The sequence below is a fragment of the Notothenia rossii genome (assembly GCF_949606895.1).
Source record: "Notothenia rossii genome assembly, chromosome: 3".
Lineage (NCBI taxonomy): Eukaryota > Metazoa > Chordata > Actinopteri > Perciformes > Nototheniidae > Notothenia > Notothenia rossii.
Genome location: NC_136901.1, coordinates 88,181,762 through 88,205,409, shown reverse-complemented (window position 1 = coordinate 88,205,409; position 23,648 = coordinate 88,181,762). Strand labels below are relative to the sequence as shown.

Here is a 23,648-nt window from a genome sequence, read left to right as displayed (position 1 = left end):
TAAGGCACTAAGACCCCGTTTACACGAGGACAATACGGGTTGTATCCGCATAGTTTCTCTTGCGTATAGCCCTTTCGTTCACACAAGGCCGTAACAAAACGATAGAAACGGACTCCGCAAACGATAACGGGTCCCAAGGTGGATAGATCTGCAAACGGCTCCGTGTGTACCCCTCTACATGATCATTTTCTGATAACGATGAAATAGCCCCGCCTCTCTCTCCCCACGTCTCCTGCTCAGAGATCAGCTGCTTGGCTCTCAGAAGAGAAGGAGGAAAAGAGAGGCTCCATTTATTATATCTTATATTTAAGCAATAGCTCACGACAGGCCGTGGTATAGAGCTCCTGCGGATGATGTCACATATGCTGGTCACGTGACGAGAAACGAAGGGGGCAGCCATTTTGGCAGTAATCGCGTCAGTAAATTCATTGGCAGGCACTGGCAGACTGTCGAGGATGGTGGATAACTGCTGTGCACCAGGTTGCACAAATAGGCGTGGGAAGAAGAAAGGTGTATCTTATTATCGCATTCCAAAAGACGCGGAGAGGAGGGAAAAGTGGATCGCAGCGATTAAAAGAGCCAGGAGCCGTCTGAACAAGACTGAAAGATGGGACCCCCCGGCCGTTTGCTTTCGCTTATGCAGTGATCACTTCATATCAGGTGGGTGAAGGAATACAGTACAATGCTACAAAAAGTTTCTGGTCAGTTTAATTTTTACCGAAGTAGAATCTAGCACCCAGTTATTATAGCTAACGGACTCTGTGATGTCCCTTTTTAACTCAACAAGTGTGGCTCTGGTGCAGCCTAGCCAGTTAGCTTGTAGCAAGCTAGTGGTAAACAAACCCGTGTTGAAAATATTCCTGTGCAGTTGCAGTGGGCTCCCAGCACAACACCGTCGTTCCTGACCACCACCCATGGCTTTAGTTGACTTTCATTAAGCCTTTGGGAGTGATTAACCTATATATGAAATTCAAAAATAGATAAATAAAGGTTAAAAACGCCAGCCACTTTGGTTGAGTACGTTCAAAAATACAAACTAGTTTCAGACGCACTGCAGTAGCTATCCAAGCTAATAAACAAACATGCTAACGTGACACTGCCGTAGCTAGACAAGCTAATAAACAAACAATGCTAACGTGACACTGCCTATCAAACTGGAATAATTTAATACTTACCCTTGCAGTGATGATGCCGAAGTTTTTGGATGTAAGACTCCACAGTTGAATGTTGTTTACGAAGCCGGACTGACACCATTTGTAAGCCTCCAAGCTTTTGTAAGCTCTGAGGGAGTCTCCTGAGTACACTGATGGAAAGCTTACAAGATAGCTGTGGATGTCCGCGTAGCGCAAGTCGGGTACATCGTCTTCAGAGCAGGAGGTTATGCTCTTGAAAAGCACACCGGGTGCATTATATGGGTCGCTTATATTTAATCTTTCTAATTTTGTACTATAAAGCCGAATTTCACTTGAATTAAAATGAGATGTATACTCGCACGGTAGGAAAACGCTGGCGCCGGTCGTCATGTTTACTGCCAAAATGGTGGCTGATAACCAAAAGTCACATGACCGCAGGAGCTCTATATGCTCATTATATCACAGCTAAGGGGCGTGGTTCGGCCCGACGCGAAGCGGAGGGTCGACAACCCCCTTAGCTGTGATAAGCTGTGAGTTTACGGTATACTGTTTTTCTCAGACGCGGAGGGATACTGACTTGTTGTGAAAAGTAACTTACAATTCTACCCGTGGTATACGCTCAGTATATCACGGCTAAGAACTAATCAGATTGCTTGATTTGACTTGTCCGTTTTATAATATCATATAGAGTCGTTATCAATTTGTTTGAAAGCTCATTAAATAACAAAGAAGGCCTCTGACCGGCACTTTTCTAATTTTGTCCGGAAGATTTCAACTTTAAAGGACATGTTGACCGGCGAAAAAAAATGTTAACGGAAACTCTGCCGCACGGTTCCCTCGTCCCTTGGGAGAGACAGAGAGGTGGGTGTTTTTCATCTGCTGGTGGACTACCGGAGAGATTTACAGCAGGAGCACACGCCATCCACCGCGGAGAATAAACAGAAGGGCAACCATGGCAACCATGCTCCGGGGTCTTCTTCGCTGCTTTTTGTCTATTTTTTTCAGCTCCACTTACAGGCCCGCTATATGTACTACAGCGTTTCCAGCGTTTCCAGCGGTCTCGTGTGAACGGACACGTTAATTGAGCCGAATGCGTGTGAACGGAAGACCTTTTTGAAAACGCATACGGTGCGTAAACGCAAACGTTCCCACGTAAATGGGGTCTAAGACAACTTATGATAATACAAGGTTCTGTTCTGGGTTTAAATGAGTCCTATCAGACTTGAACTCAGGGCTACCACCCCAACGTTTTACTTCAGGATCACATCCCTTTTATCTTTGCTCCTTAGTCCCTACTAACAAGAAGTCTTTGACACTTGAATATAAACATTTTTTTACAACAACTGATGCTTTTGCTTATCCCTGCGACAGTCTTAATTCTGGCATTCAAAGCATCCTAAACTATACAGTTGAAAAAGAGAAAAAACCGATTTAGCAGCCAGTTGATAGACAGGATGTCAATTTTCCACATCTTAACACTGAACAAACATGCAAAACCTGAGAGCCGCCAAAACTCTATCCCCGTTAATCTCTCAGCCTACATCCCAGACCAGGAAGCAGCCAGACGTCCCCCAACCCAAAGCCAAGGGCAAGCAAGAGAGCACACCTTGGACTGCAGAGAGCAAACAGGGGCGAGAGGAAATCTATATTTCACAAAGCGGGTCAGGGCACTCAGGGCTTGGCAAAAGTAAACAACAGCACTAGCAGGCCCGTAATTGATGGCACCAATCGTTTTTATACAGTAAATAAATGTCAAACAGTGGAGGAACACAGTGACCAGATTACAAACGATGTGCAACACCCCAGGATTACAGAAGAATGCCTTCCTTTGATCTTACACCACTTAGTCTTTGATTCCCTGTAATTACTTAAAGCATGATGCATGGCCTTTTCTTAATTTTAGAATGAGTCAGTGAACGGACTCTGGTTTAGAGTCCAGTATGGTGGACAGGAACAAAGGTAAAATATCCATCAATTTGGGCTGTTTTTATATTATCTAAACTAATGCAATTATTGGAAATAGCCTGTGACCTTATATTTTCATGTGTCATAACGACACTGTAGTACAAATGACAATAAAAGCCTTGAATCCTTGAATCCTTACAGTAATAATGTTTTCTTTAAACACTGCAAAAGTACAGCTGCTTATTTATGTTTTTTTATTGAAAAGCTTGTGTCTCTAAAGAAGAAACATATGACCATCATATGGTATATTTTCAGCTAATTGCATTTTTTTTCATTACGCAATGCCATGTTGCGTTATGTCATCTAGATGTATGTCTTTTGACTATGAAACATATACATTATGACATTGTTGTATAAACACAACACTCAACAGCTCTGTGTGTGTGTGCGTGTGTGTGTGTGTGTGTGTGTGTGTGTGTGTGTGTGTGTGTGTGTGTGTGTGTGTGTGTGTGTGTGTGTGTGTGTGTGTGTGTGTGTGTGTGTGTGTGTGTGTGTGTGTGTGTGTGTGTGTGTGTGTCAGTGAGAGTGAACGTCATCAGGGCGGCTTGTGCTGATAGCTCTGCTTCCTCCGAGAAGTGGTGGCGCGGGTTGGCGATCTCCACTGTTGCATGCTATGAAAGGAGATGGCAGAGATAGATGAAAGACTGCCTGCATGTGAGGCTGGAAGAGAAGAAGACGAGACGGGGTTTGAAATCTCCAAAACAATTCCATTATTGACACAGTAAGTGCAGGCAATAAGGGTCTCCTCTTCTGGGTCCTCATCAAAGTTCCAAAAGGGAAATAATGTGCCAGAAAGCTTGAATCAAATCACTCTTCGGCATCAAAGGTTTGCCATTATCTCCCTCAAAATACATGCACACACTCCATTCACACACATAAGCTCACGCCATTCTCTCCGTCATGCTTTGATGTTCATTTATCTGGATGTTGCAAACTGGTGCTACAGGCCACCGTGTTCTACGCAGTCGACCGAGTTACAAGACCGATACGGTATAAAAGCACAACCTTGTCATAAAACTTGAATACAGCTTTAACTCATTACTAATTGTGTCTTTACAAGTTATCGTACTTGGTCTTGAGCACTTAATTGCAGCTAGATGGCACTGTTTGAATACGTTTGTAATAAGGCCCCTTATTTCTTTATATCCTGGTGGCAGTGATGTCATTTCCCTCCCCTCATCTCCCGTTCAGTCTGCACTGTCCCAATTTGTCAAACCTTTGTATAACAATAACAATCGGCTTCCAACAATAACTCACTCCCCCCCCCCCCCCCCCCCCCCCACTTTACACTTCCATTTCTGCCCCCTGTTTTATGTTTATGTTTTTTATGTTTTATGTCTTGTCCTTGTATGTTTCTTTGTAAAGCGACCTTGAGGTTATGAAAGGCGCTATATAAATTCAAGTTATTATTATTTTTATTATTATTATTATGTCTTTTTTGCCATTCAACCCAATTGTATACCAAGATCTTCCCATTATTCAGTGTGTACCCCCGGAGGAACTCTTTCTTAGAAGCTTCTCGAATTTTGACTGTTTTAGGGCACCAAATTTCTCCCCCAAAGTGATAAAACATGGGTAAGCAGGTGAGTGTAAACAGATCTGCATAACCCAATGTACCTTGTGATGGTGCCCTGTTTGCTTTTCTTCCACAAAGCATTTGCTATAAAACATTTGCAAAGGAGACTTTTGTTCATATCCTGAAAAAATGAAATCTGTAGATCAGCCTTTTTCTTGTCTATTACTGAGTTTCAATCACAGGCAGGTAGTGGAAAGTGTATCGCTCACCTATTTAACATATGTGGCATCTCTGGTGGTCAGAAACACAACAAGGTACCTTTAATTGATACAGGAAACGTTACTAGGATGTACAAACCTTAAAGTGGACCTATCATGCTATATTTGAATAATATAGTGTAGGACCATACCTATATAAGGCATATTTATACTTTTTATTTTTCAAAATATCAAACAGATCATGCATTTGAGCCATTCCTCATTTTGCTCAATTTAACACTGTCTTTGCATGGGCTGATTCTGTGAGAACAGCACCATCTACAGGCCTGGCATATGTACTACAGCGTCTCCAGCGCTTTCAAACGGCAATGTCCGTGGCTCTCTCCTCCTGATTGGTGGAGTTGGCCCAATAGCCGTAGCTCCACTTCTGTGATGTCAGAGAAGTGTTCAAATCTGGATCAGTCTGTATCAGATCCGTTGCAGCCCCTTTTTAAGAGATTTGGGTTTGGAGGAAAATAGAGAAGGTTGTGTTTTCTGACACTTGGTGAGTTCCCTGGAACACCGGGGACACATATTCATGTAGAAAAGACTAAGATGTTAGGTCACCTTTAAATGAAGAATGTATCCAAAAAGAATAAACACCAATTATGTTTTGAAACAGTGAACACAACTAAACCATCACGACAACCCAAGACGATGTATGTCGTTGTCAAAAGAGATTCATCATACTTCATAAATGGCAAATACTCAGATTGAATACAAATCCCATACAGTAGCAAGAAACATGATATCGGTCTAGCCCTGGCCTAGACAGCCTTCATGGGGATTTAGGCGACGCTTCCTCTCTGCTGAGTTTGTTATACCTTCACCCTCATTCTCTTAAATGGCCATGAAGATACAACAACATGGCTTTGAGATAAGCGAGCGTGCACCTCCCGGCACAGAGCAGTCACGGCAGATGACAAGAGGAGCAAGTGTGCCAGTCCTCTTTGTGTGTCTTGCATTTCAAAAGAGAGATCAGCGTGGGCAGGTTGAGCTGGGTATCCTGCATGAATGGACTCAGAAAGCCCCGTTACATTTTGTTCCCCTCACGTGAGAGATGAGCAATCGTGAACATCAGAATAAGACGGGTTATTGTAATTTATATCTTTGCAAAAGCTACTGAAATTCTCTGTTATGCAACATACCCTGATTCATAAATAACATGATTTGCTTCGTGTTATGATTGGGTGGATTATGAGCACATGCAACAAATCACCTTATCTGACCGTGAGTGTGTGTGTGTGTGTGTGTGAGAGAAAGAGTCTATCAACATATTTTAGGGAGGTTGGGAGCATTACTCAATTCATGGATACAGTAATGAAGCAATAGGTTTTGTGTTAATGAGGCCCTATGCTTTTGAAGTGTTCCCAGTTTCAACTCAGCATCCACTTAACTATTCCACAGACCTTCAAACCTTAAATGTTTTTTTTCCTTATTTTACAATTAGAAGCTTTATGTTTCATCCTCCTTGTGGAGCAAAGTCAAAGTCCTTTGATAATCCCGAGATAACCGAGACGCTTGAAAGTTATCACGGATCACTGCATCTTGTGTGTGCACTTGTGTGCCCTTGACACAAACTCTTCACACACATACACTCCCCACAAAGCTGCACACACGCACACGCACGTGATTAATGAAAATTCAATAGATGACAGACAAAGCTCTTTTGTGCCACATTAATAAGATTTAATACGGAGCTTTCTTTTTCTCTGACACTGGCAGGCCAACTTGTTCTTGCTGGCAAACTCGTCTTATCTCAGCATCTTCCAATCGTGTCATTCATTATTTGGCCTCTAGCTTATCTTAACTGAGGACTACAGCTTTCAAAGACATCCTGACTTCCCACAGGCAGGGATATGTGAAAGTTGCAGTTGCACTTTATTAGTAAATTAAACACTTCTCTTTCACAAAAGGTTTTTTACAACAACAGAAAAATAGAGTTATGGTCAAAGCAACTACAAAGATTTCTATGTGCACGATCTATTTTCATTAGTTGCATGCGTGTGACCCAGTGCAAAAGAGACGAATGCCAAAAGTGCTTTAATGATCAAATGTACGAATTAAGTTTCACTATAACAAGCTGAATAGCAAGAAACGACACGTACCGACCAAAAATAAATTATGTTATTCATATAGGCTTAAGGAAATAAGCTTCAATTAGTGTGTCTCATGTTGATCTGTGCGAATTAAAGAGGACACATTATGGTGTTTTTCAAGTTGACATTTGTATTTACTGTCTCTCCTGTGACATGTATCCATGCTATAATATTCAAAAAGCTCATTATTTTTCTCAGACTGCCTGTGCTGCAGCACCTCTTTTCACCCAGTCTGCTCTGATTGGTCAACCGCTTACAGTTGTCACGCCCCCTAGTCTACGACGTACGATGTTTTGAAGTGCTAGCCAATAGAAGCGCTAGTGTTACATAGTCATGTCACTACGTAATAGAAAAACAAAGGAGAGAACTTTGGGATTTAAATCTTTGCAGACCATTTACATGCATCCAAAACACACACTACAGGAAAGGGAAAACCTCAAAAAGCATAATAGGGCCCCTTTAATGTGATGCACATCATTGAAACCTCACAGTACAAACATAGTGTCCAGTTGTTTGTGTTATTATAAACAGTTATTTGTATAAACATCTGTCTCTTGTGTATTTGTTTCTTTCACACTGTATCTGACTCCTTCATTCATTGCACTTTGTATGTTTGCATGCTATGCGAATATGTGACTCATCCAAAAAATCCTGGCTTAATTTCCCCAATGATACAAATTCCTGTCCATGTATTTTGTCCGGCACTGGAGGTGATTTAGATTGTGATACTGGGAGGTTGGGTTTGGTGCCAGGGGGGAGGCGTAAGGGCTTGCCCTACATCATCCATTATGCCCTTGCCCATCAGGCAGCACAAGCTGTACTTCGCTGGAGTCATTCCAAGAGGGCTCTCGTCATTAGCTTGCCACTTGGCGGCCAATTGCTGGAGCAAAAGACACAAAAGCTGCAGTCCATCCCTGCATGCTCTGATTGTTCTACAAGAGAGGGAGAGAGAGAGAGTGATGGGGGCCTCCTTTTGGCATGGCGGACCGTGGATTCGAGTAGCAGGGTGGTTGTGTGGTTGTTTTGGCACAGGATGTCCAGGACAAAGGTAAATGGGGTCTCTATCAGCTCAGTGAGTTTTCAGTTGATTCAGACCCTCATGGTTTCAAGGAGTTTCCTCATGCATGATTTTGTTGCGCGGGGTAAAAGCTTACATCCATCCCACGTACAGACAGAGAGGAGAACTTTGTAATAAGTCCTCGCTTTTGTATATCTGTCATTTCTCATTGAAAAGTAATCTTCAAATTCTTCATAATTGCACCCTCTTTGTAGTCCTGGCAGGTGTTTGATCCATCAGATAAATGAGTCATTCCCAATAAAAGTGAAGGACGGGAGACTCTTCAAGCAAATAGGCCTTCTATTGTCCGTGATTTTGACATGAATCAATGACAACAAATGAAAGGCTTGGATCCGTCTTGATCCTCTCCCTTCTCGTCGGCTCTTTTGCCTCTTCCTTCACTCTCTCCCGACTGTTGGATTTTACCACGCTGTGATCCTCCTGCGCCTCCAGGCCCTCAGGTTATTTGGATATTGCGTGGAGTCAAAGCCCTGTCAATCAGATAAGCAGTGACCTCGCGGGCCCAGCAGATAAGACGTTACATGGCAAGAGGAAATGGCAGACAGCAGGGGACACAAGGCCTGACTATGAAGGCTCGGTGAAGCGAGACTGATCACAACGGCTCTTCAAACTGGAAAAGGCTGCCAAGAGGGAAAATATATTGCTTGTGCCTTTTTATTTTTTTCCCAATTTAGATTGACTGAATCTGATTCTCACTTCATTGGCAAGTGCTTGTCCTTTCATCTTAACAAAGAAAGAAAATCCAAGGTGTAACATGTTCTCTTTCTCTAAATAATGAAGGGTAATGGGAAGACTTTAAGGAATGAAAGAAGCTTTGTTAAACTTGCACACACACTTGGAAAGCTAACGTTATAAGGCAGTGGATGAAGTTCTTCTTCTCTGCATTCATGCCATATTTAACTGTCACAATAAATGGGTTGCACATAGCCGTTTGCACTGCGACAGCCTCACTGAGGTGGTTGGAATTAGACAAACTTGCCAGTCATTCTGTTACACCGGGAAATTACAAAAGGATGAATGAAGGGCGAGTCTTTGTTTGGGACGGCAGCTTTTGGGTGGTCCACAGGTTGGAAGCCCTCTGGGAGGGATCAAGGAGACCTCCACATATAATACCAATATGTCGACCTGTTGAAACAGGGTAGGCGCTAACTCAGCCTCAACCAATAATACATTTTCTTCCCCATTTGAACATTTTTCCACAAGGCTTTACTTTGCATTTTACCATGTTTAAATAATTGTAAGTGATGTGCGGAAAAATAAACTACTTTAAACCCACGTCTGTGTAAAAACCTTGGATTAATTATATGAATAAACCCATAAGACTTCTCACCACTGCAAAAGCCTGAATAAATACCAAAATTACAGCACAACACAATGCATACTGTTGATTTAAATAATGCTAACCCAACAGTATAAGCCATGTGATTATGTAAGTAAATGTTTGTGGAGCCCACACACTCTTTCATTTGAAAACACTACTTCATAATCACACATATTTAAACACGGGTCTGAGAGCTGCCCAGGACAACCACAGGCCTCTGCTGCTGCCACAGAGCCAACGGTGCAGTTCTTTTCTCAAGAGCCCCCTCCATGGTTGTTGTTCGGGGAGGGGAGAGGAGGACTCATTCAACCCCCAAACAGTGAGGGGGGGGGGAGGGGGGTCAAACACTTCAGTCACAGGCTCTCTTTTAAGTGAAAGAGTTACCGCTGCAAAGTTTAGATATGTAAAGCCAATTAAACTCAGTTTGAATTTTCTGTTTTTTTTAATGAGACATCTATTTTCAACTTCACTTATCTTATATAAATGTTTATATTGTGACTGTAATACGTGCTTTTTAAGAAAGTCAAACTCATTTTAACATTTAACCAAGAACGGCAAGCTCCATTGTTATTTTTTTTTTTAAACAAGTTTATCCCGTTTTAACAACCCTATAACTTGTAGATATTATACTCAAGCTCTACCCCATTGCATTTTTGTTTTACTTGCACACTTTTGGAATGTATGTATATGTGTCCTATGTTTATACCTTTATCTGCAAAGCCTTTTAGTTATACCATGCTGCTGGAACAAAACAGCTTTACATTTTGAGGTCAATAAAGTACATCTTATCTAATCTAATCTGAACCACTTTGCACCTTCATTTTTTTGTACATTCTCAACATTTGCCGAGTGTTATTCTGTGGTTTTGAGGTGCTTTTGATTTATTTATTTATAACAGATATTGGATATAGTATCTTGATAAGATCCATATCAAGGTATCTCATATAATTGATCAGATCTAATGGGATTGCGTGCAGTGCCGAGAGCAGCCCACCCTCCATGATGCCAGAGTACTGTAGGTCTCAGGATGTCAGAGGTTTAGGTAACAAGACCCACCATGTTCTCCGTGTTGCTGAGGATTGTGTTGAAATGGTGTTTTCCCACAACTTCAGGTCTGGTATCTTAGCACTCTTTTCCCCATGTTATGTGGTTTTAGTACCTTCAATGGGACAACAACATCAATTCAAACCGGGCAAGGGCCATGGACATCTGTGCATTTTATCATCTGGCTTCTAACATGCCAATACAGCCTACTGTGCATTTACAGCTTACTTGATCCCATTATAAGTGGTTCCAACATAAGTGGATCTGCATGGGTTGTAAAACAAGGACTAAAATACAATGGCAAAGTGTATATTGGTTTTAGACATGAACGTTGTGTGTGCATATATGTCTAAAGACAAGTTAAAGGCCTGGCACCCAGATAAAGAAGGACATTCATGCATTTTAATGACATCTCCAAACAACTAAATTACTCCTGAGTGCACTGAATAACATTGCTTTACTTAATAACACATACAATTCCTCAGATGTCAAAGGCCGCAACCAACTGATTGAAGTGTGTGCCTGCAGTGCCCTCTATTGCCAAGAGAAGAGACTAACAACTCAAGTGTGTGTTCACAGAGCTAATCCTAGAGTGGCCTTGCATCTATCTGGAGAATGATTTGTTGGATAAAGTTTGATCAATTAAAGAACTTGCCTTGATAATTGAATCTACATTTAAGGAATTGTTAACCTCTTAAAACATAAATCAATTTGTTATTCAATTAAGAGAAGTGAGTTGGTTTAAATGTTTTGGTAGGATTGTTTCTCTTAAACACATTGGGAAGCTAATCAGAACACCCCTGAGTTCAGCTCAAAATAAAAGGCACAAGAAACAATTATAGTTTGGGGAACAGGATCTCATTTGTTTTTAAACCATACAGCAAAGCTTCAGGATAATCTATTAAAATACGTTAAGTCTGGGTTGGCTTGAATACAAAAAAATAGTGTTTTATTAAGTAAAGTCAGTTTAATATGTATGTAATGTATAATTTATTTTTGTATAATTTTAGGGTACTTTGTATTCATCTATTTATATTTGTTGTGTATATGTATTTGTATTGTATAGTTTCGTGGCCCTTTAATTATATATATATATATTTTTTATATTTTACCTTCCCAATTTATTTATAAAGTGACTTTGTATTCACCCATTTATATTGATTGTATATAACTATTTATTTAATTGTTTACCTTTTACCCGCCTCCTTCAGTTTGCTCAAAATACCTCATCCGGTTTACCCGGAAGTAAGCATAATTCCCAAAGATGGCGGAGCAAGGACCGATGGCCATAGCGATGCGGCTACGAAATCAGCTTCAGTCCGTCTACAAACTGGACCCGCTGAGAAACGAGGTGAGTGGGCATGTTTTTCGACCTCCTCCGCACTGGGGCAGAACCGTACGGGCGGGCAAACTGCAGAAGGGGCCGGAAAAACACACGTTTTCGCGGGAGATGGTTGTCGTCTCCGCAGCGCTGATGGAGAGAGCCGTGTTTGAGCATGCGTGGACTGATACTGTACACCCGTGTTGTTCCGCCTGAACAGTGGAGCAGCATCATGAGGATGGTGGAGTAAATGTTATCACAGTCATTTAAGGATACACAGGGCTGTTTTTATTTTCTTAACTTGGGAGTTTACTTGTAGTTTAAGAAATATGTGTGTGAACTGGGACGTTAACGGTTGTTTGTTTTGAACTGCCGTTGGTTTGTGTTCAACGGAAACACCGCGTTGTTATAACATTTCAGTTGGCTGATGTTTTTATCCAAAGCGACTTACAATAAGTGCAAAACCCATAAAGATTCAAACTACCAACAACAATGAAAGTGCAGATGTATTCACTTCAAGCCAATCCTGCCATTAAGTACTGGTGAATTAGTAACACGGTCTAAATTAACTTTTTGAAGTGCTTCTTAGGCCTGTCAACATGACAGGTTGATTTTTTTCTTTATCGTTTAATGTTTTATTTAAACTCGTGTCGTTCGTCTCAACTCGACTCATTAGTACAAACAAACAAATGTAAACCCACTTTCTGTCAAAATCACTCTATTTACAATGAAGCTTGTTCTGATTTGTGGAAGCATTAGCTTTCCTGTTTAAAACATTTCTACATTCTTATCGTTGTTTACCTTCCTACTTTGCATATGTAGGGCAAAGGTCATTGTTAACTGGCTTTTCCGTGATCAACTTTTGACCGATGCATGACTAACTTTAACCCAATGTTGGGTCATTAGTGCCGATTATGATAACGAAAACCACTAATATGTGGGGCTGAACCATTGGTGTGGTTTGATGCTCATTATCTTACTTTCGGGTGAGCCGTTTGCTTGTTTTAAAGCTTGGATGTGCAAAGAAGTTGTGCTCCATTTAAACCTTTACACGTTAAGTTTATTTTTTAACACTTGTTTGTTTTTCTTGACAGGAGGAGGTTAAGTTGAAACTCAAGGACCTGAACGAACACATTGTCTGCTACCTGTGTGCGGGTTACTTCATCGATGCCACAACAATTACAGAATGTTTGCACACATGTGAGTTCAAACAAAACTGGACCAAATAATTAATGTTATTTACATAAAGTATAGGCTGAAGTCTAGTTGGCTGAAGCCATCAGAATGATAATTAAATGTCTTGTCTTTCTCTCTGCTCTACAGTTTGCAAAAGCTGTATTGTAAAATACCTGCAAACGAGCAAGTACTGTCCAATGTGCAACATCAAAATCCATGAAACGCAGCCTTTACTCAACCTCAAACTGGACCGAGTGATGCAGGACATTGTCTACAAACTGGTGCCGGGACTACAAGAAAGTACGTACAACAAAACTGCTGCCTTTACCAATGTACAAACACATGTGACCTATATTATACATTCCTATGGGGATCAATAGTTAGAGTTTGGCACTGAAATCTTAGATAACACTTTAGGAAATGTACTGGACTTAAATTATGTTTTAGACTAGGGTTGCCAGAAACTGACCATGATCAAAATCGATTATTCGGCAGCACTGGCGAATAATAATCGATTATTTTGGTTGAAACTAAGCCAGAAAAAAAAATATATATATATAAATGAAATCGATTTTTAAAAATAATATTCGATTATGGAGACTGTAACGAATAATCGAATAATCACTGGCATCCCTATTTTAGACTAGTTCATTGTTGACGTTAGTAAGTATTGTAAACAACACGTGTTTTTAACATTTGAAAAGTGTTGTCACCGTATCTGTCATGTTTGTCTAACATCCATGTTTCTGTTTGAACAGGTGAAGACAAAAGAATAAAGGAGTTTTATCAGTCACGGGGGTTAGAGAGAGTCATACAACCATCTGGAGACGGTGAGTTTACAAATGAGTTTTTATTTCTCAGTCTGTGATTGGATTGGTTTGTACTATGGTATTATGACTCAGCCACATCAGTGTGGTTCTCCATGTCTGCGTGACGCATTTGATGCTTGCTGTAGTGTTGCTCTACTGGCACTGCACTTCTCTTGTATCACATGACTGTAATCATAGGTGGCAGATCTGTGTTGTTCACTTCAACTTCTAGATTACATTTGGCTGTTGAAGATAAATTAGGCCTATAAGCCCATAACGACCATCCATGTGGAGCATGTTATTGACTCATAAGATGTCTTAGTGCCTTGTGCAATACATGCTATTAGACAAGTACAAAGCAGAACACACCACATCCTCTGAATTGTCAAATGTTCAACAGCTGTAATCAATACATTGAGAAGCTGAAAATAAGTAGCAATATGCGCTTTCACACCGGAGTACTTTTTCCCGTTTGGTTCCGTTAGTGCCGGGAATTTTGCGTTCACTCCAAAAAGAGAACTTAGCTCAGAGAACTTTCACCCACGTTGTTAGTGCCTGCTAGAGAGGTGGGACTATCCTGGGGAGAAAGTAGTACCAATTTCTGATTGGCTGGGCGAATTGCCAACCATGCCCCGTAAAACTCTGAAACGTTTTTTGAAGCCGCCATTGTATTTGCTGGCATTAGCATTATTAGCATTAGCCCCGCTTACCAACGGAGAGAGAATAACTTATGGCAACACAAAAGAAAACATGGAACCTGTGGAGATGAGGAGGTGTCGGCGTTCTGGCGATTTACTCCCAGCAGCTTCTGCTGAAGCCAGTCCCCAACTCCGGGGACTTCGGGTGGCAGCATACGCCTTGAAGTTGTTTGCGGCCTGCCAGTAAACCCAAAGCAGAAGAAGAAGAAGTGAAATCAGCAGCTTCATTTGACTAATCTTCCCTCAGGGAACTTATTCCGGTGTGACCGCGATCGGCTCTTAGTTCCATGGGAGTACTAAGTGCTTGGAACTAAGTACGTCAAAGTACTTTGTGTGAAAGCGGCTTATCTGTTGCATCAGTAACCTAAGAAAATGCAAATGGCTTCTAAAGTTGATCAAATGGCAGATATGAATTATGATTTATGACCAATTTGTTAGGCAGGGGCAGGAGTGAATTGAAGCCAACCTGCAAGATTCAATCTGCTGTTTGTTGCAAAAAAATATATATCAAAGAAACTGTGATAAATGTGATTTGTAAATGTCATACGTTTCCCTTCTCTCTAGATGCCATACCCGACGCTACAGGTTTACCATACACAAGCTTCGACCATTCAAAAGCCCACTTCTACAGATATGATGAGCAGGTTTCGCTCTGTTTAGAAAGACTAAGGTGAGCTCCCTGGTGGATTGTGTGTGTTTAAGCCTGATCATGTAAATGTGTCAGACTTTAGAGTTCAACCTGTCTAACATTCAAATTTAAAAACGTCTGGTTCTGTTTTGTCTTTACAGTTCATCGCTCGCTGGAAAGGATAAGACGAAACTCACTCTCCAGGTAAGTGGCATACCAATAAATGATCCTAAATATATTTAGTTTTCTATTTCACGCTGGGAATGAATGCTTTCAAAGCGACTCGGCTCACAGGTTTGCTGGAAAACACGCCTCCAGGGGAACATTTTTGAAGCCTGAGCGAGTCATTCTCTACCCTTAACTGCTAAGCAAATACATGGCACTGTGACATCTGCAGCAGAATCAGCTTCCTCACTCTCACACAGAGACGGGATAAGTGGAACAAGTTCAACAGCGAGGCATATTATCGTTCTTTATTTCCCAACATGACCCACTCATTTCTCAGTAATTGTATGATTGTATGACTGTTGGAGAAAGGGTTGTAGTCTCTTATATGAACATCTTGTGGCTAAAGGAACACTATGTTGACTCGGTGTGATTATTGCTGACTTGTAGGACTAAAGAAGAACAAAAAAATGTATCCAAACAAGTATCATATATTTTTTATGTTTCGTATAAGACTGTGGCACAAAAACATTAAAAATGCCTTTTTTGAGTTTTGTGGCATCAAAAAACAATACTGGTAGAAGAATGTTAATACTACTACTAATAATAATATAACTGTTTTATATAGAGCACACTCAAACAGCCCTTACATCTACAGGTTAAATACATCAAAAACAACATACTTACTTCACATACCACTCGTCATATAGCAACATTTTATTTTGCAAATGAAATGCTAATAAGAACCTTAATCTCAATAATGGCATCAGCGACGGTTGGTTTTCAGTAATTGTTTAATGGCGTGTCTGACAGAGTTTGCACACTTAGGGTTTCCTTGTGCCTATTCAAACAAATCTACATTGTGGCCATTTCAATGTGGCTTTTCTAAACACGGCCTACTAAGCGTTTTCAAACCCACTAAACTGAAACAAATGCCTCGTTGTGTGTGTGTGTGTGTGTGTGTGTGTGTGTGTGTGTGTGTGTGTGTGTGTGTGTGTGTGTGTGTGTGTGTGTGTGTGTGTGTGTGTGTGTGTGTGTGTGTGTGTGTGTGTGTGTGTGTGTGTGTGTGTGTGTGTGTGTGTGTGTGTGTGTGTGTGTGTGTGTGTGTGTGTGTGTGTGTGTGTGTGTGTGTGTGTGTGTGTGTGTGTGTGTGTGTCATTTTACTGAATGAAGTGTTGAACAAAGATCATTGGGGAGTAATTCATCTAAAACTCAAACTGTGCTTATTATCCACACACTGCAGCGGTTACACGTGCTGCAGAGACTTAAGTCCACCAGCAGAGGGCGACCTTGTTCAACACATGCCTGTATGGTACCCAGCTCTCTCGTCGAAGTTCGATTTAAATCAGTAGTTCAGATTTTGGTTTGTTTTAAATATGATTTCATTTTAAGAATATTTTTAAGCAGCTACACATGCTAGACTATCAGTCACTTTAACATGTGTCCAGATGAGATGTGATCTTTTATTGACATGCTCTAAAAGTCAAGTTATTTTCAAATGGATCAGTGTTTTGAGCTTTTAATCTGGTTTTTATAGTATACCACAAATACATGCACTTGAACCAAGTCTCCCAGGGTGTGAGTTAGATATACATCTGCTGCAAGCGTTAAAGCATCCTCATCCACTCGTGTCCTCTTTGACCACTGTGACAAACAAAAATGTTGTTTATTGTTGTGTCCACTGTTGCCGTGTGTAATTGGAGCATGCCACCTCACTGGTTCCATTCCCAGGTCTTGATTTGTGCAGCAGTTGTGTTTCCCTTCAACCTCTGCGTGAACCTATAAAAATTGGTTTAACATTTTTGAATCGATTTTGACTCGTAACCTTTGCTAGATGCTATTCTCTCTCCAATCCACTGTTTCAACTGAGGTGGAAATGTAGTCAAATAAATGTCTGCTTGGTCTTTTAAAGAAATACTGTCCTGCTCTGCGTTCAGGTGGAAAAAGCGAGTTAATGTTTACGGCTTAAGAGTGTGTAATAAGTCAGTTGGGAGCGGAGAGCGTCCAGCAGTAAGCTCGGTTTTACTTCACTGTAAAATGAAATGTAACCGGAGACTGCCAAAGCCTGTCTGTGCGCTGTTACCTTGTTCTAGTTAGTGTTTTGTGTGGTACAAATATACTTTCCACCTTTTTTGTTACAGTTTCTTAAAGTGAAATGTGCATGATCATTCAAAAAACTTTAAATGGTTATTGTAGTGTTTCAAGCAAACCGAAAGAGACATTTTAAAGGACACAGTTCAAGAAATATCAAAAAAAAAATATGGTTACCCTCTCTTAGCAATACGTTCCTTTAACAACATGTGGTACTGCTAAACCAGAGCAGCAACTCCTTTGAACACTGAGTGATATGTTTCCGTGGCACATACAGTTTAAAAAACTTCTATATTTTTATGGACAAGAAATCAAGAGACGTGCTCCACGGTGATGACGAGAGTTGGAGTAATAAACTCAATGTGCCGCTGTGTTTCTGCATGCCATTGCCGGGTCGCATTGCCTACCTGATGTCTCTCGTGTATTTGTTTCTTGTCTCTGCAGCAGAAGTTTGTTCGCTGTTCGGTCCGGGCCGAGGTGAGGCACCTACGCAAAGTGCTTTGTCATCGGCTTAACGTGGAAAAAAATCAGGTCAGTCAATACTCACCGTTGATCCGATTAGAAAGGAAAACGAGGCATAAGGCTTCTGAAGGCATTCCAATAAAGATGTATTTAGCTTGAGCCAATCTGCACAGATGTGTGAAATGGCTCGATTTGAAACTCTACAAATGCAAACTACAGCTGTTGTGTTATGAGAAGGCTTCGTTGCCAATGTGCATTTTAACACACAGATTGTTGATGACTCCCAGGTCGGTTTGGCGTTATTTGCTAATGTTTCACTCGTAGGATTCATGTGTGGATTCAAAATGTTGCCCCCCTTCCTCTCACTGTTCACAAAAAGTAAGTAGCACTTGTTACGGAAGATGGTTTCCGATTGGTCCACACATGTCTGGTGAACTTACATTGTTACACTCTCATCAGTGCCAGGTTGAGGTATATAACCCATCGGTAACCTTCGGATAACCATAAGATAACCATAGTAACATTACCTATGCTCATTGCTACCAAAGACATTGACAAATGGGCGACCATTTTGAAGACTACTGGCCCTATTGTAATCGGGGCCAATCATACTCCTTCAATTGTTGCATGCTATTTCTTGCATAAAACTTGCTAAAAGAGTTCGCTACAAAGCAAAATGGTTTATTACAATATTGTTTTAGCCTTTTTCATTCATCTTGACAATGTGGTTCATTAAACAGACTCACTACGGTAAAGAAACAGTGGAGAGGTCTGGTTGGTTTTTGACCCTCAGGCTGTTCTTGTCGTGTTTCTCTTGTAACTCAGCTCTGTGTGGAGGCTCTTCCATTGGCTTAAATGCTCCCTCAAATAACACGTGTGTTCTCAGGATTATGATTGAACCACGCTCGACAAATCTATTCGCTTGCCTTTATGACACTGGTGTGTTTTCAGCGGGAGGGAAAGTAGTTCTGCTTCCTCTCTAACCAGCAGCAAACAGATTCCTCGTATAAAAATAATCACAGCTGTTCCTTTTAGTATTCACTTCACATCTGTTTGTGTGGTCTCCCTATAGGTCCAGATGTTGTTCAATAACGAGTCGCTGCCCGATCACATGACCATGAAACGGTTATGGCTCTCTCACTGGTTTGGCAAGGTACGGTACAGCCGCTGGTTACCAGGCCAACAATGCATTCCTACACACTTTCACCAATTGTCTTTGTAATGTATCTCGTTTGAAACATCTGGATAAAGTAAACTGAAGATGGTGGTATCATTTGGAAACAACATAATCATTGTATTCCACTGTAATAATTTCTCCTAATTAAAAAAATCTGGTTTTTAAACCATGTGACGAAATAGATTAATTTTAACACCTAATTAAGTGATAACAAATAATGTATTGTAATGTTACTATTTAGAAAATACAAACACACCTCATTTAAAAATGTTTCCCTCCCCGGTATAATATCTCAAATCTTCTCTCCCCTAGGCCCAACCATTAGTGCTGCACTACACCATCAAGGACAAAAGGAGCAGATAGGACTTTCACTCTGAGGACAGCTGTACATATTTTGTAGCATACATATTCTATTTTAATAGTGTTTGTGTACATATACTTATTTTCCTTGTTTTGTATTTTTGAAAATAAATTTGAAATGGGAAAATTAATCACTTGTTTTTACTTTGGTTACCATACGGCATGCTTTCAACCCCCTACAGATATTATTACATATACTGTTTAAAGGAGCAATGGAGCCATTTGGGACCAACATTCTTATTATTTACCATTTTGACACCTCAGTAGTTTACAATATGTAGGGTGTCTCGCAAACACTTTACAAAGAGCTATGAAATTAGCAGTTGTGGAGAAACCTATTTTGCTTTCATGAAGTCACAAAGTGTGATAAATGCAGTGACTGTACACACTTGTAGTTTTGATACGCTGATATTGAGGGGAAATAAGTAGAAACTGCCTGCATTGTTACTACCAAATAGAGATGAGTACATCAGTTGTTATTTGGAAACTTTTTTGTTAAAGTAATATTTTCCCTGCAGCGTTTATTTAAAAAAAAACAACCTATGAAGCATACTAGCTTCAATCAAACACAATGTCATGGTTTTGCATTGACCTTTTTAAAATGTTGATTTAATAAAAGCAACTCCATGTTATTTCTGTCATGGAGTTCTCAAAGTGTTTGGTCTCAATCATGACGAAGTGCAACAGGTCACACTAAAGTCAACGTATAGTAGCTTTTTTTTTTCTGGCAACGGTTAAAATCCTGAGTTAGTGTGAATATCTGTGAGACTGGCAACGGCCCTTTTCTCAATTCTTCATCAGACATCTCCTTTATCAAGTTTCACTGCGAGTGAAGTGAAGACCTCGGTCCTACCCCGCCATGTCATTTTGAAGCCGTTCCTTTAAAGCTTTGTCTGTGTGGGGTTAGTGTCTTTCTGAAAAATATGAATCTAATCTACAATCTCAGGCCTTCTGGTGATGGGGCACCGTTTTGAATACACCACATGCAAAATATCCCATTTGATCAGATGACCTGTTTGTTTCACTCTTCCTCCTGCCCTCTGGCGAACACTACCAACAGAGCCATGAAGCTGAAACTGGTGAACCTCAGCAGTATTTTCCGTCTCTCGTCGCCACTGTTGAACTGGAAACGCTCTTCAGTGTTCGGATGTCTTGTAGCCCCCTCATCAGGGCTCTCATTCTTCTCAGGTCATACAGGATTTACAGCTGTGCCATGTTCTCTCCATATTTGTTAATGACCTTACTGTAATCCGAGCGATGTCCCGTGCCTTGGATATCCACTGAATGTTACGGATGTATTTGTAATGCTGTGTGTTGGGGATAAGATGCAGGTGTATTTAAGATCACATGTCACACTTACTCAATTTCTTACTGAACAACTTAACCGCTATTTAAGGTTTATGTTAAGGCAGAGTGGACAACTATTTCTAATCCTTTTTTAATAATTGTTTTCATTTACACATTAAAAAGGACACATAAAAAGAAAACTAATTTCCAGGCATTTTTATATTTTGATCTTTCTTGGCTTAAATACTAAATGGACAGTTGGTGTTAAGAGCTTGGTTTTTCATTCGACAAATTAAACCATAGTGCTTTTCCATTGTAATGCTTTATTTGGGCAAACTACAAACTTAAATGGTAATATTTCCCACATTGTTTGTTGATTTTAAACATAATTTCATATTGCCATTGTGTCTCCTTACACATATCTACAAAATAATGACATCCTAGAGTGAACCTGACTTTTTGTCCGTAGCTTCAAAAATGCTGTTAATTGCATTTCCAATAATTCAATTCAATATCGTATTTCATTAGACTGAGCACGCCTGGTGAATCCCCAGATTGTTTAACTCCAACCCCCAGTTTATGGCAAGGCTCATGGTCATTATTTCGACTTCAGATATCTCCCTCCACCTTATACAAATGTTTCCACTGGCACTGCCGTACTCCTTATGGTCAGTGAACTGAAGTCCGTGGACTGAGTGCCCTTACAGCAGCTTCACAACATGTGAAAGCAGCTAAGCCAGCTGGCATTTCTTATCATATCTGAAATGTTTATGTGACACGCTAACTGTGTGGTTTTATTGCACATATTAGAAGCTTGCATGCAGAGAAAATATGTGTGATTCAAGAAGTCTGCAGTAAAATACTTGGCTAAGATTTCTACTGGTGTTAAATATTTCTGAAAACGAAAAGTTCTATCCAAACCCATAACGACCTCTTTATCTTTGCACGAAACACCGACCTCCTCTCGCTCTGGTCTGTTCGCTCAGAAGATCCCCTTTTGAACACTAGGTGGCACACTTGGTGCTCTGCAGACATGAGGAGGGTGGCTTTGAAGTGTGCGATCTTGTCCAGAGTGAAAGCAAAGTCTCCGATAACCTGACACGGGCTGATAATATATACAAGCCTTGTATCTTATTCTGTCTTTACTTTCTAAGTAGGCTGTGCTGCAGCCGCCAGAGCATTTCAGCACGAGCAGCCTTTTGAGTATCACGTTGAGACGTTGCTCTGAAGAACAAAATGACACGAAAGTGCTTTCTGAATTTTGGACATGGGGTAGCATTGTGTTGGCTTGTGAGTCTGTGTGTATCACAGGAAAATAACTTGGTGTTTATGTGTCCTAAAGGTTAAAGGCCTGACATGGAGTTAAGATTTCATTTGAAAAGAGGCCATGTGTTCATCAAGGGCAGGACAGCTTTCACCGCAGAGGTCAATAGCACGGAATAAAGCAGGTGTGGATTAAAGACTCGAGGGATGTTTTCAAAACTGAAGGTGAAATGTCCTAAAGGATCATGGGACAGCATTTGAAATGTTAAGTTTTATTGCCCAGAAGCGGTTTGATTCTTTAAAAGAGGATTTAATATATTTTCTTTTTCCAATAACCTTAATAACATCTTGAAGTTAATTTGAACCTTTTGCCGTTCCAAATCGGGCCCCTGTGGCCATGTTTTCAAATGACGAATACCATTAACTCCCTGTAAACCCACACACACACACACACACACACACACACACACACACACACACACACACACACACACACACACACACACACACACACACACACACACACACACACACACACACACACACACACACACACACACACACACACACACACACATATGAGTTTCCCCCAGCCACCCTTTTAAAGCCTGAACAAGTCCCTTCAGCGCACTGTATGCTGAAAAAACAATAATCCCCTAAAGCTGTGACCCCTGAGGTGCTCCTGGTGGACCGCTCCCTTAGATTGCTGCTTGTCTTTTTTTGGCACCCCTAGGCTTTCATTTTTAAGATCATAATACACCTGCATCTAAATGTGGCCCCCAACAAGACGCATTGATCACCTGTGTGTTTAATTCAGCTGAGATGTAATGCTTCAAAAAGAGTTATTGATAAGGCTATTCAATTAAGAAAATAAAGGAACAATAATAGTAACATTAGCTTTTAAAAAATCATACTTACTAAAGGTTGTTATATATTCTTTAGTTTCAAATGTAATAATTCACCTCAGAATGCCTCATTTAAAATGGTATTGATAGAGCAATTCAATGTACACATTATAATAATAGTCGTATTTTCAAATGACTACGGTTATCATTCAGTTAAAACAATATGAATTCACTTATCAAAAATAGAGTAAGTCAATATAAAGATATATCATGATAATAAAAGGATACACGATTGCCTCAGTATAGGAATGCCACTGAGATAAGTAATACAAATGATTACTTAGGCAACACAATTACCTTCTGCTAAAATCAATAGATCCCAAATAGTGACGTTATTTTGGTGAATATTTTTGGATCAGGACATTTGTTTTGTGACTTTTACTCAAAGCTCCATCCTCTGTGTTGTTCCTGCTGCCAGAGCAGAGGCTCCATGATAAAAGGCCTGCTTGACTTTTCAACCTCCACGATTCCACACGATTACTTCCATTGTGTGGCAGCCTGCTGTTTCTCTGCCCACCCAAAACAATCTGTCCTAACAAGCCCTTTAGTTTCCTTTAGTCCCCAAATCTGGCTTGATAATCTGCATTGATATCTTCCTCTCGTTTTGGACCCGCTTCCCAATGCTTTTTTAGGGGGATAATTCAGAACAGGATTGTAAGGTAACTTGTAGCTAGTAAATATTGCGTTGTTTCAAAAAGCTTAGGAATTAAATTATCCTATTAAAAATATATATATATCAACGCCTTAAAAATATATATGTTTTCCTCTAAAATATCCAAATCATCTCCCAAATGATACATTAAGAATTAAGAAGTCTATAAGAATCCAAAACGAAAGGGCAGGTAAAATAACATTTGTTTTCTCCTTGCTCCTGTCCATCATGGGCTACAAAA

General features: G+C 40.4%; 1 protein-coding gene across 2 annotated transcripts; it reads left to right on the top strand.

Annotated features, from left to right (window-relative positions):
* Window positions 1-11,625: 11,625 nt before the first annotated feature.
* On the top strand, window positions 11,626-19,431 carry pcgf1 (polycomb group ring finger 1; the record flags this gene model as incomplete). 2 transcript variants are annotated; one of them, XM_079670805.1, is made up of 9 exons in its annotated part: window positions 11,626-11,764; window positions 12,829-12,934; window positions 13,058-13,210; window positions 13,669-13,740; window positions 14,982-15,087; window positions 15,207-15,249; window positions 17,746-17,832; window positions 18,836-18,916; window positions 19,253-19,431. In XM_079670805.1, the coding sequence occupies 9 exons, from the start codon at window positions 11,678-11,680 to the stop codon at window positions 19,301-19,303; spliced, it is 786 nt and encodes a 261-aa protein (XP_079526931.1). In that variant the 3' UTR covers window positions 19,304-19,431. The 2 variants fall into 2 exon arrangements, with proteins under 2 accessions (XP_079526931.1, XP_079526932.1); XM_079670806.1 differs by having other exon boundaries at window positions 11,678-11,764; window positions 12,832-12,934.
* Window positions 19,432-23,648: the final 4,217 nt, after the last annotated feature.